Genomic DNA, 17,648 nt, shown 5'->3' with positions numbered 1-17,648 from the left:
GGGAGGGGGAGTTGAAGTGCTGAGCCACCGGGAGATCAGGTAGGTTCTTGCGGACCGAGCAGAGGTGTTCGGCGAAACGATCGCCCAACCTCCGCTTAGTCTCACCGATGTAGATCAGCTGACATGTAGAGCAGCGGATGCAGTAGATGAGGTTGGAGGAGATACAGGTGAACCGCATTGCCTTTTTACTTCAACCCAAACCCCCCAAACAACAATTTGCATGCAGTGCCTTTTCACTTCAACCCAAACCCCCCAAACAACCATTTGCATGCAGTGCCTTTTTACTTCAACCCAACCATATTTTCATTTTCAAACCACATTAAGGGCACTCGCAGTTGAGTAGACATGTGTTCAGTGTTATTCAGAGCTCAGATGACACGTGACCCTCTGGCTTCCTCCATCTTGCAGAGACTGAGTGAGGCACACCACTTCCGGGTTTTATAGTCCCTCCCCCTCCCACCAGCAGGGGCAGCAGAGAGAATGGTAAAATTAAAAAAAACATTAATATCTCTCTTATTTTTCATCGATGGGAAAAATCCTCTGGTCCAGGAAGGCGGAGGGGGGGGGGGGGGGGGGGGGGGGGGAGGGCTCTGAGCGAGGTTGGCCAAAAAAGACGGCCGTAGGTGGTGGCGTTCTCTCGGAAATCACAGCACAGTGAGCCAAAAGCGGTCAAGCTCAGACCTTTAGTAATATAGACATCATGATTTCTTGCCCCTTATGCTCAATACCATAACAAATAAAAGCAAATATACCATGCACGTCCTTTACCACTATCTACATGTGAACCTGGACTTAACTCCCTCTGTACATTAATGTTGTGAAGGATCCTGCCATTAACTGCCTTCTTTCCTCTTACATTTGACCTCCCAAAGTGCAAAACTACACACCTGCTCTGATTAAATTCTGCAGAACTCCACTAGTCAGACAGAAAGCCCAAATAATGCCTTTCCACCACAACCCTCTTTCTTCTATTAATAAGCCAGTTCTGAATCGATACAACCTAGTTCACATGCATCTTAATTTAGGATATGATAATGCAACAAATACTCTTATTTTGTGAACTGCTTTCATAGATATAACACCAGCGTGTAGCATTATCTTTGACTGGTTTTTTTTGTTGTCAAATATTGTTGATGAATTTATTTTTGCTTTAATCAGTTAGCCCTGATGGGATGTTGAATTGTGGGGAAAACGCATCATTGGTAACCACAAGATTTTCCCCAATATTAGACATTAAAATGCTGAAACAGATGTTAAGCATTGTCACAAAGCTTGCTAGTTAAAACAAAATTAAGATCATAGATTAAGCCTGTGTACAACTAAGCCATTTGGTATATAAGCCCCACCCTACGAGAGCATGTGACGATAATAAACAAGGAAGCATTGCATACATTTTTTGGAATTTGGATTTCCTGGCAAAGAATATAAGCAGTTAACGGAGAGTAAAGTGTCAGGTGGTCCTTAGATCTGTGAAAGCTGCCCAATAATCCGAAAGCAAATGGGGCAGGAGAGGTGCTTTCCTGTATCCAGAACTAGTGGATTGGATATAGACACATAAAGCTGGAGTAACTCAGCAGGAAAGGCAGCATCTCTGGAGAGAAGGAATGAGTGACGTTTTGGGTCGAGACCCTTCTTCAGACTAGTCAGGTGAAAGGGAAACGAAAGATACAGATGATGATGTAGATAGATAAAGAACAATGAATGAAAGATATGCAAAAAAGTAACAATGATAAAGGAAGGTACACAAAAAAGCTGGAGAAACTCAGCGGGTGCAGCAGTATCTATGGAGCGAAGGAAATAGGCAACATTTCGGGCCGAAACCCTTCTTCAGACTGAAGAATGATAAAGGAAACAGGCCATTGTTAGCTGTTTGTTCAGTGAAAACAAGAAACTGGTGCAACGGGTGGGGGAGGGATTGAGAGAGAGGGAATGCCGGGTTACTTGATGTTAGAGAAATCAATATTCATCCCACTGGGCTGTAAGGTGCCAAAGTAAAATATGAGATGCTGTTCCTCCAATTTGTGTTTAGCTTCACTCTGACAATGGAGGAGACCTAGAACAGAAAGGTCAGCGTGGGGATGGGAAGGAGAATTAAACTGTTTAGCAACCATGAGTTCAGGTAGATCCAGGCAGATTGAGCGAAGGTGTTCAGCGAAATGATCGCCCAGTCTACGTTTGGTCTCGTAGAGTCCACACCTTGAACAACAAATACAGCAGATGTGTTTAAGAAGGAACTGCAGATGCTGGAAAATCAAAGGTACACAAAAATGCTGGAGAAACTCAGCAGGTGCAGCAGCATCTATGGGGTGAAGGAGATAGGCAAAGTTTTGGTCCAAAACCCTTCTTCAGACAGTAGATACAGTAGATGTTCTGAAAGGACTGTCGGGGTCCCTGGACATAGTCGAGGGAGGAGATATAGGGATTGCATCTCCTATGGTTGTTGGGGAAGGTATCTGAGGAAGGGGTAGTTTGGCTGGGAAGGAATGAGTTAACCAGGGAGTTATGGAGGGAACAGTCTCTGAGGAAGACAGTAAGGGGTGGAGATGGGAAGATGTGACAAGTGTTGGTCTCCTGTTGGAGGTGGTGAAAATGTCGGAGGATTATGTGTTGTATGCGACGGCTGAGGAGGTGAAAAGGTAAGGACAAGGGGGACTCTGTCTCTGTTCCGACTAGAGGGAGGGGGAGCAAGAGCGGAGTTGTGGGAAACTGAGGATACATGCCCGAGGGCCTCCTCTATGATGGTAGAGGGGAACACCCATTCCCTAAAGAATGAGGACAAGAATTATGTCCTGGTATGGAACACCTCACCTTGGACGCACATGCAGATTAGATGGAGGAATTGGGAGTAGGGGATAGAGTCCTTGCAGGAAACAGGGTGGAGAAAAGTTGAGATAGTTGTGGGAGTCAGTGGGTTTGTAATAGATGTCAGTTAATAGTCTATCTTCTGTGATGGAGGCTGTGAGATCAAGAAAGCGGAGGGAGGTGCCAAAGATGGTCCAAGTGAATTTGAGTGCAGGTTGGAAATTATTGAAGTTAATGAAGTCCATGAGTTCTGCATGGGTGCAGGAAGTAGCACCGATGCAGTCATCAATGTAATGGTGATGGTTCAGGGATACACCAGTGTACACCAGGAACAGTGATTGTTCAACATATCCTGGGTTACCTGCGTGACTGGGTCGAAGTGGACTGATTTTCCTGCAGAGAAAATTCTAAAACACGGCAGCATTGATAAGTTGCAGTGAAACCATGGCTCCCTTTGATTGGGGCGCGTACACCCAATAGCCTAGTTTAGTCAAGCTTAAAAATTATTCATACTAACTTCTGACAGGGCCAGAAATTCTGGATTTTGTGAGGATGATTTCCCATATTGGAAGTCGAGAATGAGTGGTCACATTCTTGGGTCAAAAGGTGGAAGATTTAAAACTGAGATGAGGAATACTTTCAGAGGGTACTAAACGTATCAGGGTGCTACTATAATGACTATGACAACCAGATTGCTGAATGTATTCAAGACTGATTTTGTTTTGGATACAAACACCATTGAGAGGTGCCTATAAAGAGCAGGCGTGTAATCCTGAATTAAACCATGATCATACTGAATGGTTCAGCAGGTTTGAAGGATTGCATTGCCTACTCCTATTCCTATCCTGCACTCACAGTATAGCCAGGAGTTTGTTAGATGTGGCGTTGTTGAAACTCTTATGAAAACATGAGATGCACATGGCCAAAGAACAAAGTGCAAAACCCACATTAATAGTCTGAGATTTAGTGTGACATTTTTTTAAATTACTTCTAACATCAACTGGATTTCAAACATGGAGCTTTGAACAAAAATACAAAATGCATTTTAAAATGGAATTAGGTAAATAAATTCTACATTATTAGGTGGTAATAATAGGTTGATTCTCTCCGTCAAGAGAAGAATTTTACAATATGCAGCTAAACTGGCGGAAGGGATTGTCTCTGAAAGGAGTTATTTCTTATATTATTCAATTACATTTCAAGTCATGGCTTGACAGTTGAGGCCCTTTAAGTCAACTGGTGCTACAAATGAGAACTTTAGGCAAAAACAGGACATGGATAGCAAATTACTGAGTGTATCACAGCATTTTATTAGAAACATTCAGAATTGATTGAAGACCAAAATAGGTTGAAAAATAAATTCTACAGGTGGAATAATTTGAAATGTTAATTTCCAATAACCTATTTTCATGTATTGTTATTTTGGATTTATTACAAATATTAACAGTAGAAAGGAAACAAAAATGGAATGGCAATGTAGAAATTGTATTGAACCACATTTGTAGGAGATAGTTAATAAAAAGCAAACTAAAAATCAAGAAACTGAATAGGAGGTAGACAAAAGTGCTGGAGAAACTCAGCGGGTGCAGCATCATCTATGGAGCGAAGGAAATGGGCAATGTTTCAGCCCGAAACGTTGCCTATTTCCTTCGCTCCATAGATGCTGCTGCACCCGCTGAGTTTCTCCAGCACCTTTGTCTACCTTCGATTTTCCAGCATTTGCAGTTCCTTCTTAAAAACTGAATAGGAGGAATAGCATGTCATTCTATAAACATTGCATTCTTTAGATCAACAAACACCTCTGAAGAGACCTGGCAAGAGACCAAAATTGAAACAATTATGAGAAATTCTGTTAATTTATCATTCAAGAACTTCAGAACCAATTTTGTCTCTTTTCCCAATCCATTGTTCTGTAAATGATTTTCATGATTCACTATTTCAGCACTGCAATGAGTGGTGTCATTCAAATGGAATGTAGATTTTGACATGGCAGCATGATGGCATGGCAGTCAACACCAATGGTCCATTCTTGACCCCATGCGCTGTTACGTGGACTTTTTCCTTTATCACTGCATGGGTTTCCCCTGGGTGCTCCAGGATCCTTCCACATCACAAATACGTCCTATTAGGTTCATTGGACCATCAGATAGCCTGTAATGTAGGTTAAGCAGCAAAAAAGGGCCAAAAACAACTAATAATAGATGGAAATATGAGGGAAAATATATTGAATGGTTTTTTTTTTTTTTTTAAAGGAGCAATCGGACTGATGCGACTGCTTTTTTGGACTTGAAATACTTCTGTAGTGTGCAATTCCATAGTCCATTCTGTCACACAAACATGAACAAGCATGCTGCTTTCCTATTCACCAAGTACATTATGCATCAATGTAGTTATAACTGAAATCCAAGACCCATTCATCCAGTCTATTTACTTGGTGTGTTTTGTTAAAGACTCCCTAAACTATGCTGTACAACAGAACACACCCAGAATAACAGATCAACCCATACTGGCAATATCAGTTAAACATCAGGTAACCAAACGTTTGATTTGTAAATTCAACATAGGTCAACTGTTATTTCAACATATAATCGATCAAATTTCATAGGCTAATTAGGCAATATTTGCTATTACTTTTTATTACCAGTTCCCCGATTCAAAATGTGTTACACATGAAGTGCTTCGTAATCGGAAGCATAAAATAAAACCTTAAATTTAGCGCGTCGCATACACGACAGAAACAGGCAATTTCCAATCGGTTAGATGAATCTTGAATCACGGAGACACAAGCAACTACAGATTCTGGAATCTTGAGCAAAAAATAAAGTGCTGGCGGAGTTTCTCCAACACTTTGTATCTTAAATCATTTGTCACAATCACTTCTGAGATTGTTATTGTTTAATTACGACTTGTTACTAATATTTGGAAACATATTCACGAAACTCTGTGGGAGAACAAATAAACGAAACGCCAATGCTCATACAACTCCCAACTCCACACAATTTACAGATTTAAATCCAAGTCACATAGGCAACTGAGACGGTTTCTAATGAAGAACCTTTATTTCGATAATTGTTTGCATTCCCTTCACTGCGCTAAATCAGACACTACAGGAAAAGATTTAAACTAAATTGAGACACGTTCAAGGCCATACATGTAATCTATTTTTTTTTGTGTGTTTTTAAAACCATTGTTATTCCACATCAGTATTTTTCGTTGTATTTTCCCAAGCAACAGAAGTATTATTACACAGTCCTACACTGTACATCAACATCTACAAACTGCCTTCGGCGTGAAAAACCACGAGTCTTTTTAGATACAAATTCCTTGGTGTGATGTCCAGACTAATCTATATTTCGCGAGTCTAGCTGCAAAGGATTTTTTAAAGAGACAAACTTGCCATAAAAGACGTCGAACGAGTCCTTTAATTCGTGCAACGGTTCCTCGCCCGAGTTGATTGAAATTAAAAACACAAGCAGCTTGAGTACTACACAAATACTATTTGAAACAGTAAATTACAACGCTGCACGTAGAGAACAGCGGTATCTCTCCTTCCCTATGCAATTCTCAGAGCTTCGCTCAGCAGCAAGCTACTAGTCTGTCTGCCTGCCTCCAGTTTCCTTTCTTACCTCCCCGTTGGTGCTGCTCCTCCCACACGTTGGTCTCGACACAAAAACATACTGCAAACAGCTGGACAGAGCGCGAATGCGTCTGCGCGACTCCGAGGAAAATTAAAAAAAGAGCTGAACACGAGCAGCAAAGGGTCGACCACTCGGGACTTCTATACATCGGCGAGACTAAGCGCAGGCTCGGCCATCGTTTCGCTGAACACTCAGTCCACCCAGGCCTGAGTGATCTCCCGGTTGCTAAACATTTTAACTCTCATCCCAACACTGACCTGTATGTCCTGGGTCCATGACAATGTCCATTGTCAGAGTGAGGCCCAAAGCAAATTGGAGGAACAGCACCTCATATTTCGCTTGGGCAACTTACACCCCGGCGGTATGAACATTGACTTCTCTAATTTCAAGTAACCCTTGCTTTCCCCCTTCCCAGATCTCCGACCAGTCTGACTGTCCCTGTTTACATTGTATCTCTCTGTGTGCTTCATTGTCAGCTTCTCCGAGCTAACAATGATCTATACATTGTCCATCAGTCTGAAGAAGGGTCTCGACCGGTAACGTCGCCTATTTCCTTCGCTCCACAGATGCTGCCCGTCCCGCTGAGTTACTCCAGCATTTTGTGTCTTATTTCAGAGCTGTGATGTCCCCAGGCCTCCACCATGGACTACATTTCCCAGCGTGCATGACGGGCGCAGATCACGTGATCTACATGGTTACCGGCGGCAAAGGCCGAGTGACATAAAATGGCGGCGGGCAGGACCAGGGTGGCGTTGAAGACGGTGAAAGATATCAGCGTACAGTTTTGTCCTTTCCAATCCAATGTCCGAAGCGCCAGGTAGGGAAACCCTTCAGAATAAAATTCATCTTCCATTAGATTACCGAGGTTAAGAATAATCCATTATATTTAGCTGCTGAATTCGATTTCCCTATTAAATTGACATTTTTTATTTGTTAACTAATCCATATTCCCAATTTTATCCCACATGCCCAGGCACATTTGGTGAGCAATCCGTCAATCGCAGCTTAAGCATTAACTGTACATAATCAATTGATATTTGTGGTGGAGAGTTCTATATTTCTGATATTATTTGTATATAAATGTCTGCAAGGAAATATATCTCTTTAAGAAAACCCATGTTTATTTTTTGATGATATCTTGCACTTTTGTAGAATCTACTGAATTCTGTTTCTTGTCTGTAAAATAATAATTTGACATAAAAGATGAAAATACTGAAAACATTTAAGGTAGTAAGATAGTATTAACGAGAGAATTTAACAAAGTTAATTGAGCTGGACCCATTGCATCACACGGATTCTCGCAGGTCGATGGGAAGTAGATTGACAAGGTTTTTCACGGGTCTTCTGTCAGTGCAAATGGCTGAGCCTGCACCCAGAATGGCTTTGCAGGGTATTAATTCCTGTCGAAAGGCTCTCTGTGTATTATAGCTGCCCAGCATTAACAATCTTTTAAAGTCACTCTAACATTAGCATCAAAATATTAAAATGGGTATGAGAGGATAATAGAAAATATTGTTGGCTATAATGTGTCACAGAATAACAGAGAAGAAAGGATAGGAAAGGAAGAGGAGTCGCTGCCTGAATCCGAAATAACATACAATAGCATAGAACAATAAAAGAAAAAAGGTAATGTAAATTATAACAGTGAAAAAACAGAGACTGTTCTCACCTGATATGCAATAAGGACTATTAAGGAAAGAAGCAGAGCATAACACAAATATATTTTATTATTGTGCGGAGGATTTAAATGAAGGAGTAAATAACTAAGGGAATGTAATAACAAGCAACTGCGAGAGTGAGGTCACACACAAACTGGAGGAATCATATTCCACTTGGGCAGCTTGCAACCCAAAAGTAGGAACGTTGAATTCTACAACTTTGGGTAACTAACCCACAAACCGCTCCCTTAACCCCCTCCCCTTTCTCCCCTGAATCCTCCCCCTGAACCCTACCCGCTCCTTTCCCCTGAACCTTGGCTGACCTGGCATTGGTTTCTCCCCTCCCCCTCTCCCTGCATCCCTTCCACTGGCTACACAATTCAGAACTTTCCTATCCCCAAGCGTCACTGTTTGCAATTCTACTTTTTTCGGCATAAACATGTATTTTCATCTTTGGCCTTTGTCCATCAACCACCTAAAATTATATTTTAAATGTGTGATGATATCGTAAAACGTGATATCTTGGATAAACTAGGTGGACGCAAATAATTCTAAAGAAAGCTGAATACATAGTGCTTAAACAATGAAGAGGAGAACAAAAAAGGAATAAGATAACATTCAAAAAGGAATAAGATAACATTTAGAAAATTACTAAATGGAGAATTGGGAAGGAATGGGGAAGAATAATATAAGAATATCAAATTTAATTAAAAATAAATAGAATAATGAAAGCATGTAATAAAATGGAAATTAATGTAGATATTAGGCCAGTTACGCATGATACTATTCAGAAGAGATAACACTGAGGTGCATATTTTGCTTCATTTATGTTTCATAGTGGAAAATAAGTGGAAATGTCAACATGAGAAGTCAAGGGAGATATCGATCTTGAATTTGTTTCAAGGCTATCATATCTCCCATTATTACAGGGCTAAGTGATAACTTCACATATGAACACATATTGAATGTCCAAATCTGGAGGCTGCTGACAGATGACATTTGTTCCTCCACTGCTGATGGGATTGGGAAAGGTATGTTAGCAAGGACAAAAGGCTGGAAGATAGATAGAATAAATGGATCTTTTTCAGACTGGTAAGATGTGGAATTACTCAAGGATCATTTATTTGTGGCTCTCAATTATTTATTGTCTGCTGGTGGAGGGGTCAGTGTAAGGTATCCAAGTTTATCGATAACACTAAAATTGGTGGGAGGGCATATTGTGATGATGAGTATATATTTGGATCCTGAACAGGATATGGTCAGATTAAATGAATGGACGAAAACCTGACAAGGACTTTAATAAGTGGAAGTGTAAGGTCATGCATCACAGTGAGAGGAACCAAAATGCGGCTCTTATCTAAATGGGTAGAGATTGCAAATGAGTGAAGTACAGAGCAGTCGAAGTGCATATATCACAATGTTAACAGACAGATGCAATAAGAAAGCAAATATCATATTGGACTTTATTGAAAGGGGTCCAGTGTTTAGAAAGGGAAAGGTGCTGTTAGAATTGCATAGGCTACCTAGGAGGACACGCCCAGAGGACTGCACGGTTTTGGTGCCCTAATTTAAGAAAGGAAATACTCACACTGGAGGTGGTGCAAAGACAGTTCACTTGCTGGGATGAGAGGGCTGTCATATCACCAGCGGCTCTCAAAACCTACACGATTCGAAGTATACATATGACTAGGTAATTGGTGGGGGGAGCCTTAAGTAAAATGATATAGTTACATGATTAGAGGGGTGGTTATTTAAAACTGAAATGCATAACAATTTATTCTCGCAGAGGGTGGTATATCTGGAATTCCCTACCTAGAGCATTGTGGAGGCTACATCATTAGAGAAATTTAAGATGGGAGAAGATAAATTTTAAACAGGGTTGCACAGTAGCACAGCGGTAGAGTTGCTGCCTTACAGAGCCAGAGGCCTGGGTTCGATCCTGACTACGGGTGCTGTCTGTACGGAGTTTGTACATTCTCCCCGTGATCTGTATGGGTTTTCTCCGAGATCTCCGGTTTCCTCATACACTCCAAAAACGTACAGGTTTGTAGGCTTGGTAAAATTATAAATTGTCCCTGGTGTATGTAGGATAGTGTTAGTATAAGAGGATCGCTGGTCGGCGTAGACCTGGTGGGCCAAGGGCCCGTTTCCACACTGTATCTCTAAACTAAACACGCTTTTAACAATGTTATTCAGAGTATTAATAGATAATAGAAACAGATAATAAAATTAAACATGTCTTTTTTTACTTTAAGTTGTAAACAACACTAAACTAATTGGGAAGTTCAGGGCTATGGGAAGCTGGGAAAAAAGAGAAAATGAAACCCTTGGTAAATCATCTACAGTTATAGGGACAGGGCAGGCTTTAGGGTCCAGGTGACATACTCCTAAATTGTTATGCTTTCATAGAATCTTACAGCCAGAAACGGGCCCTATCAGGGCCTCATCCATTCCGACTATAATGCATATTATCCACACTAATCCCCTTTGCGTACATTGGACCTGTATCTCTCTACATCTTTCCTATCCAGTCACCTGTTCATACATTTTAAAGGTTGTAATTGTATCTGTCTCTACTGTCTCTTTTGTTTGCTCATTCCTTCACTCCCTGTGAAAAACATAATCCTCAGATCTAGATTGTTTTTTATTTATTTAACTTTTTTTGTCTGTTTGTTGTGTTAGCTATTAATAATGGAAGAAGTCAATGAAGTGGATAATGATTTCTGCTTACATTTGAAGTTGGAACAAATGATCATTAAATAGAATGAAGAAAGACACAATGTGCTGAAGTAACTCAGCAGGTCAGGCAGCAGATCGACACAAAAAACTGGAGTAACTCAGCAGGCTAGGCAGTATCTTTGGAGAGAAGGAATGGGTGACGTTTCGGGTCGAGGCCCTTCTTCAGTCAGGCAGCAATTTAGTTTAGTTTATTATTGTCACATGTACAGAGGTAATGAAAGCTTTTTTGTCGTGTGCTATCCCGTCAATGAAAAGACTACACATGATTCTAATCAATCCGTCCACAGTGTACAGATACAGGATAAACGGTATATACAGGATAAAAGTATCTGGAGAACACGGATACGTAATATTTTGGGTTGGGACCCTTCTTTACGTTAAGTTGAATGCGTCCTCTCTCGTTGAATAGTTAATTTGGAAGGGGTGCAATCTATGGAATTTGGTGCAACATGCAGTGGTTGATAACCCAGATGCAAGTGCATGAAGGAGAAAATTAAGAGATGCAATAACATTTTGAAAGAGATAATTAGTGTGAATTATAAATGCTGGCTTAGACCAGTTGAGACAAATGGCCCCTTGATAATTAGTTCTAGATTGTAATCATGGGACCTTTAAATCTCATCCAAATGGACAGATAAAATAATGCTTTAGCATCTTGAAGATACCCTATGATATGACACCTCTCCATGCATCCTGCGCCTGTTCTGGGAGATTTAACAATTTTGTGGTTTGAATAATAATATAATATCACATTGTAGTTTCTTTGTAGTATGCTATTTAATTTTGGGAAGAATTTTGTAGTTTAATTTGTGGATAGTTTACATTCATTAATTGGTTAAGATTTTTGTAGAAGGTGCAATTGGTTTATTATTTTATTTATACATGCATTTAATTGTATGTCATTAAATGGTAGGCCATTTAGGACTGAGATGAGAAAAAACATTTTCACCCAGAGAGTTATGAATCTGGAATTCACTGGATGTTTTAAAGAGAGTTAGATTTAGCTCTTGGGGCTAAAGGAATCAAGGGACATGAGGAAAGGGAGGAACACGATACTGATTTTGAATGATCAGCAACGATCATATTGAATGGCGGTACCGGCTCAAAAGGCCCAGTCCTGCACCTATTTTCTATGTTTCTACGTTTCTATGTATTTAGACGAATTGTCAGACTGTGGGATTTACTAGCTACTAAAGAAGAACATGAACAGTGTCTCATTTGCAGGGTGAAGTCACAAATGATAATGTGAAAAATGGTATCAAGGAAAATAAAAACAGATTTAATGAATCAGCAGATGATAGACAGTTAAATTCAGTTTGGCAAAATTAATGTTTGTTCATTTTGGTTAAAAAAAATACAAAATGAGGCCGAGGAGTAGAGATCTTGGAATAAGATCACCAAACAAAACAGTTTATTTGAAATTTCGCTTGAAATAGAAATGACACTAGTGCATTTTATTTTTAAAAAGGCATGAAAAATCTGTTAGCAGTTTAAACATAGAAAATAGGTGCAGGAGTAGGCCATTCGGCCCTTCGAGCCTGCACCGCCATTCGATATGATCATGGCTGATCATTCAACTCAGTATCCCGTCCCTCTCTCCATACCCCCTGATCCCTTTAGCCACAAGGGTCACATCTAACTCCCTCTTAAATATAGCCAATCAATGAACTGGCCTCAACTACCTTCTGTGGCAGAGCATTCCAGAGATTCACCACTCTCTGTAAAAAATGATTTTCTCATCTCGGTCCTAAAAGACTTTCCTCTTATCCTTAAACTGTGACCCCTAGTTCTGGACTTCCCCAACATCGGGAATAATCTTCCTGCATCTAGCCTGTCCAACCCCTTAAGAATTTTGTAAGTTTCTATAAGATCCCCCCTCAATCTTCTAAATTCTAGCGTGTACAAGCCGAGTCTATCCAGTCTTTCTTCATATGAGTTCGACATTTTGGTAAGGCTTGTATTCATTCACATTTTTTTAACTTGTTTTGTAGAGAATTTCTTGCGGCAATAGGAACCAAAAAGGCTCGTCAAACAAACTCCAACTGTCGGATTGTAGCTGATGTAAAGCATGATGAGACAGAGCCTGTAATATCTATAAAATTCAGTAAGTTCTGCTTCCCATTTTAGCTTATTAAAATGTAGCTTTTTCAAAATTGATAAAAGAAAGCCCACATCATTTCCACATTTTTCTGCTAATGTTAGCTTCATTGTCAGGTGACTATTTGTGTAATTTTCCCATAACTGTTGATCAAGCTGCTGGATAAATTCAGCTCTTGATCATAAATTACTTTTCTTGATTAGTTATCATTGTGTAATGAGATTTTAAGTTACATTGATCAGTATAATGTAATACTCCAGCTGACCTCTGGAAGTTTTTACATAGCGTGACAGTACTTATAATATGCATTTATACACTTTTTTTCATTTTATAGTCTGAAATAATCTTCAAGAGATTCTTTGATGGGAAGAGTTACTAAGATTAAAAAACTAAGCATATTTCAATATCATTGGTATCAATGTACACATGTTTTAAAAACTTTTTTTCATGAAATAGAAACATACAAACAGAACACTGTTTTCCAGTGAGTTAAATTCTCTACTGTTCATATGCATCAAAAATAATTATGCAAGATTATAACCCTATACACAGTGTTCACTTTGAGGTTTTGTCTCTACTCAAGGTGAGAGAGGAAAGATTTCAGTAGAACCTGTGTTTCATCTTTTTCATTCAGAGGGTGGTGGGTATGTGGAATGAGCTGTGGGAGGAGGTAGCTGAGGAAGGTACGATAACGGCATTTAAAAGACACTTACATGGGAATGGTACAGATGGATAAGGGCCAAATATGGGCAAATGTGACTAGCTTAGATGGGTTGTCTTGGTTGGCATGGATGAATTGGGCCAAAGAATTGGACACAGAAGAAGGGTTTCGACCCGCAACATTGCCTATTTCCTTCGCTCCATAGATGCTGCCTCACCCGCTGAGTTTCTCCAGCATTTTGTCTCTTTTCACACACAGTGTTGTGAGACTGTGGAATTCTCTGCCTCAGAGGGCGGTGGAGGCCGGTTCTCTGGATACTTTCAAGAGAGAGCTAGATAGGGCTCTTGAAGATAGCGGTCAGGGGATATGGGGAGAAGGCAGGAACGGGGTACTGATTGTGGATGATCAGCCATGATCACATTGAATGGTGGTGCTGCCTTGAAGGGCCGAAGGGCCTAATCCTGTGCCTATTGTCTATTTAATATGATCGTGGCCAATTATCTTCCTCAGTACCGTTTACTTTCTCAACGTAGCACGATATAATTTGCAACTAGAATTTACACATCTTCTTGCATATATTCAGTGATTTGGCCTCTTAAACTCTCTGTAGAAACAGTGAAAAACCAAGTGCTACTGGTGTGACATTTAGTTAAGTGTTTTTTTTCATCAACTTGTCAATTTCTTCTTAGAATTTTGAATGCTGCAATTAGATTGGCTCTCATTCTTCGAATGCATACAAATCTAGTCAAATTTACTTCTCCTCGACAGTTTCATCATTCCAGGAACATGGTTGATAGATTCATGAGGGCAGAGAAAGAAGACAAACAAATGGACATGTAAAAGCGACATCTGCAGTCTTCTTGGTATTCGGTCAATGTAGTAGACACTAAACCCTCATTTTAATGGACCTCTTTATAACAGATTTTGGTTATCGCAAACTGACCTGTTGATGGCTGCCCACACTGTCCCCGGGTCATGCCGCCACCACTGGCCCACACAGCTTCCTCAGCCGCTTCCAGACCACACTTCCCATCGCCCCTTATCTACACTCTGGCCGCCCGTGTGCCACGGACCAGTGACTCCGTTAATCCACGCCTCTCCCCTGTCCGCCAGCAGGCTGGGTCTGTCAACTCACCTGGATTCCAGGCCCAGTTCCGGACTGAGAGTCTGAAGAAGGTTCTCAACTCAAAACATCACCCTTCCATGTTTTCCAGACTTACTCCAGCATTTTACGTCCTTTTATGTATTAATCAGCAACTGCAGTTGTTTGTTTCCACCATTTACACAATGATAACATCTTATTCGGTTATAGTGGGCAATTAGCAATAATGGACCATCCCCCCCCCCCCCCCATGGTCTGTTATAACGAGGGGATATTGTATTCCCTGAAGTAGAATATATTTTTTCTTGGAAGAGGGGAACAAAAACTGTACCTACTATAGTAATTGTAATTAAGACCTGAATAATGGTGGCAAGACATCCCTGGTCCTTTACCCATATGCTCTTGCTGTGAAGTAGTTTGTCTTCTCAACTGTTTGTTGTACTTGTATGTTTGTTTTCAGTGATTGGAATGCACATCAACGTTTCCCAATTTAACACTGTTTAAATAAATATGTCACTTTTTTCACTGAATCTTCTGGGCATTGGAAACTGTTGAACTATTCCCATAGAAAGAAAATCAGCTGCTCCAAGTATATTTGTGTCCGTGGCTCGTATTGCTAAATTTAAAAACAACTTTATCGGAACCACTGGGTGCATCCTGTATTCCATTTATTTCTGACACTATAGTTATTTTCAGCAGCCATCTCTGGTTGGAGCTACTTCATAGGATATAATTGGAACTGAAAATTGGATTTTCTTAAAACCCATCTTTCCTAGCTTAAGGGTACATTCAAAGTTATTGCATATTTTACATGAATTTTATCTTCCATTTTAGAGTCAGTTTCATTCCAAAATATATGGTGATATATAAATTTAGTTTCCACACTTATGAACAATTTATGTTACTTTTATCAATGTCCAGAAAGAACAAGGGCCTCTTATTGTTTGGCTTGTTTATTTTAGAGTTCAGTAACTACTACTAATTTAATTTATAAAAGTGATGTTTTCATCTTTTAACAGATGATGGAGAAAGCTTGATAATGAAGGCAGCAAACTTGACAACCAAAGAGATGCTATCATTTTTCGATGAGATATGTGTGGCCAAGGACCCTCGGGCACAAGAAACTGGATCCAAAAAAAGCTGATTTATGTTACAATGAACATTCCTGCTAACGTGTTCACTGACAATTCTAACCTGGGAAAGTGCTGAATGACGACTGACTTGTTTAATTAGATGTATTGATCACCTACAATGTACAGAACAGTCTAGTATTATGAAACTCTCAGTTCATCATTCAACATACTTCTGAGTCATGATTTTAGAATCTATGTCCTCCAGAGCTGAGTTCAATAAAATTTGGATTAATGAAGAAACTGTCGTCATTGTAACTTAGCAACTGCTATCAGAACACCCAGTTGTGAACACTGACATATCACTATATTACTCCTAATGTGGACACAAAATGCTGGAGTAACTCAGCGGGACAGGCAGCATCTCTGAAGAGAAGGAATGGGTGACATTTCGGGTCGAGACCCTTCTTCAGACTGATGTCAGGGGAGTGGGCAGGACAGAGATAGAATGTAGTCAGAGACTAAGACTGGTGGGAGAACTGGGAACGGGTAGAGGATGGAGAGAGAGGGAAAGCAAGGGCTATTTGGTGAGAGAAGTCAATTTTCATACCGCTAGGGTGCAAGCTACCCAAGCAAAATATGAGGTGCTGTTCCTCCAATTTGCACTGGGCCTCGCTCTGACAATGGAGGAGGCCCAGGACAGAAATGTCAGATTGGGAATGGGAGACTGAGTTAAAATGCTGAGCAACCGGGAGATCAGGTAGGTTAAGGCGGACTGTGCGAGGTGTTCAGCGAAATGATCGCCGAGCCTGTGCTTGGTCTCGCCGATGTTCTATCTCTGCCCCACCCACTCCCCTGATATCAGTCTGCAGAAGGGTCTCGACCCGAAACCTCACCCATTCCTTCTATCTATAGATGCTGCCTGTCCCGCCTAGTTACTCCAGCATTTTGTGCCTATCTTCGATTTAAACCAGCATCTGCAGTTCTTTCCTACACATTACTCTTAATGTACTTCTATTGACTGCAATAAAAATTTTAACCAGGTAGGAATACTTAGTTACTTTAGTGAACAATATTGTTGTATTAAGCTTTACTCATGGCATTGTTTTGTATGTGCAACAGTAACTTTGAAATAAGGCTAAGGATAACAAATATATATAGTGACATAATTCTCTTTAAGGTTTAAATTAAAAATGAGAGATATTAACTAAGTATTGCACAAATTTGATTTTTTTTTTTTTTTAACCAAAGACATTTTTTCCAATGAATAACCATGGTAAAGTATGTTTTACAGCTTAGTTGTTGCCTCCTTTTTGAGAACTTCAGACTTACCCTATTTATATTTTCTGAACTAATATAGAAGGGAAAACTTCTAACAGCATTTTCAACTTTTGTTTCGGCTTTCCAACAACTGTAGCTTTGTTCTAATCAAGAAAGGTAATTATTAAACTACACAACCAAAATAATGCACCAGATGAATTAATAATTAAACTGTAGCAGTCTTTAGTGAAATTCTATTAACTTCAATGTCAAATTAAATTGTTGATGGAATGCAATAGAGAGGTATAGACATTCCATGGCTTGCATCCTAATATTTGGTGCCAAAAAGGGAAAATAGTGCCGGATGGAGTGATAACGGTGTAAATTAAGAAACAAAAGGTCAGTCCTGGGACATGTGAACAGGAAGGGAAAAAAATTATCAGAAGTAAATACTGAGTACTAAGTAAAGAAGGATACTGAGTTGGATGATCAGCCATGATCATATTGAATGGCCTACTCCTGCACCTATTTTCTATGTTTCTATGTAAAAAAACGAATGCTAAAAATATTGATTGTCTGAAATTATTGAACTTCATGTGGAATCCAGCCTGAAAAAATGT

General features: G+C 40.0%; 2 protein-coding genes across 3 annotated transcripts in view; one reads left to right on the top strand and one right to left on the bottom strand.

Annotated features, from left to right (window-relative positions):
* pag1 (phosphoprotein membrane anchor with glycosphingolipid microdomains 1) overlaps positions 1–6,506 on the bottom strand; it is a 118,787-nt gene extending 112,281 nt beyond the window's left edge. Inside the window, exon 1 of one of the 2 annotated variants that reach the window (XM_033019228.1) lies at positions 6,429–6,506. The gene's annotated coding sequence lies outside the window, so the exon portion shown is untranslated. The other variant, XM_033019226.1, reaches the window with a different exon arrangement.
* Positions 6,507–7,107: 601 nt separating this feature from the next.
* Positions 7,108–16,071, top strand: mrpl53 (mitochondrial ribosomal protein L53). The gene is made up of 3 exons (XM_033019225.1): positions 7,108–7,257; positions 12,829–12,941; positions 15,718–16,071. The coding sequence occupies exons 1-3, from the start codon at positions 7,166–7,168 to the stop codon at positions 15,840–15,842; spliced, it is 330 nt and encodes a 109-aa protein (XP_032875116.1). The 5' UTR covers positions 7,108–7,165; the 3' UTR covers positions 15,843–16,071.
* The last annotated feature ends 1,577 nt before the right edge of the window (positions 16,072–17,648 follow it).

Source organism: Amblyraja radiata, chromosome 4, assembly GCF_010909765.2.
Source record: "Amblyraja radiata isolate CabotCenter1 chromosome 4, sAmbRad1.1.pri, whole genome shotgun sequence".
NCBI lineage: Eukaryota > Metazoa > Chordata > Chondrichthyes > Rajiformes > Rajidae > Amblyraja > Amblyraja radiata.
The sequence above is the reverse complement of the archived record's forward strand: the minus strand, read 5'-3'. Positions and strand labels throughout refer to the sequence as shown.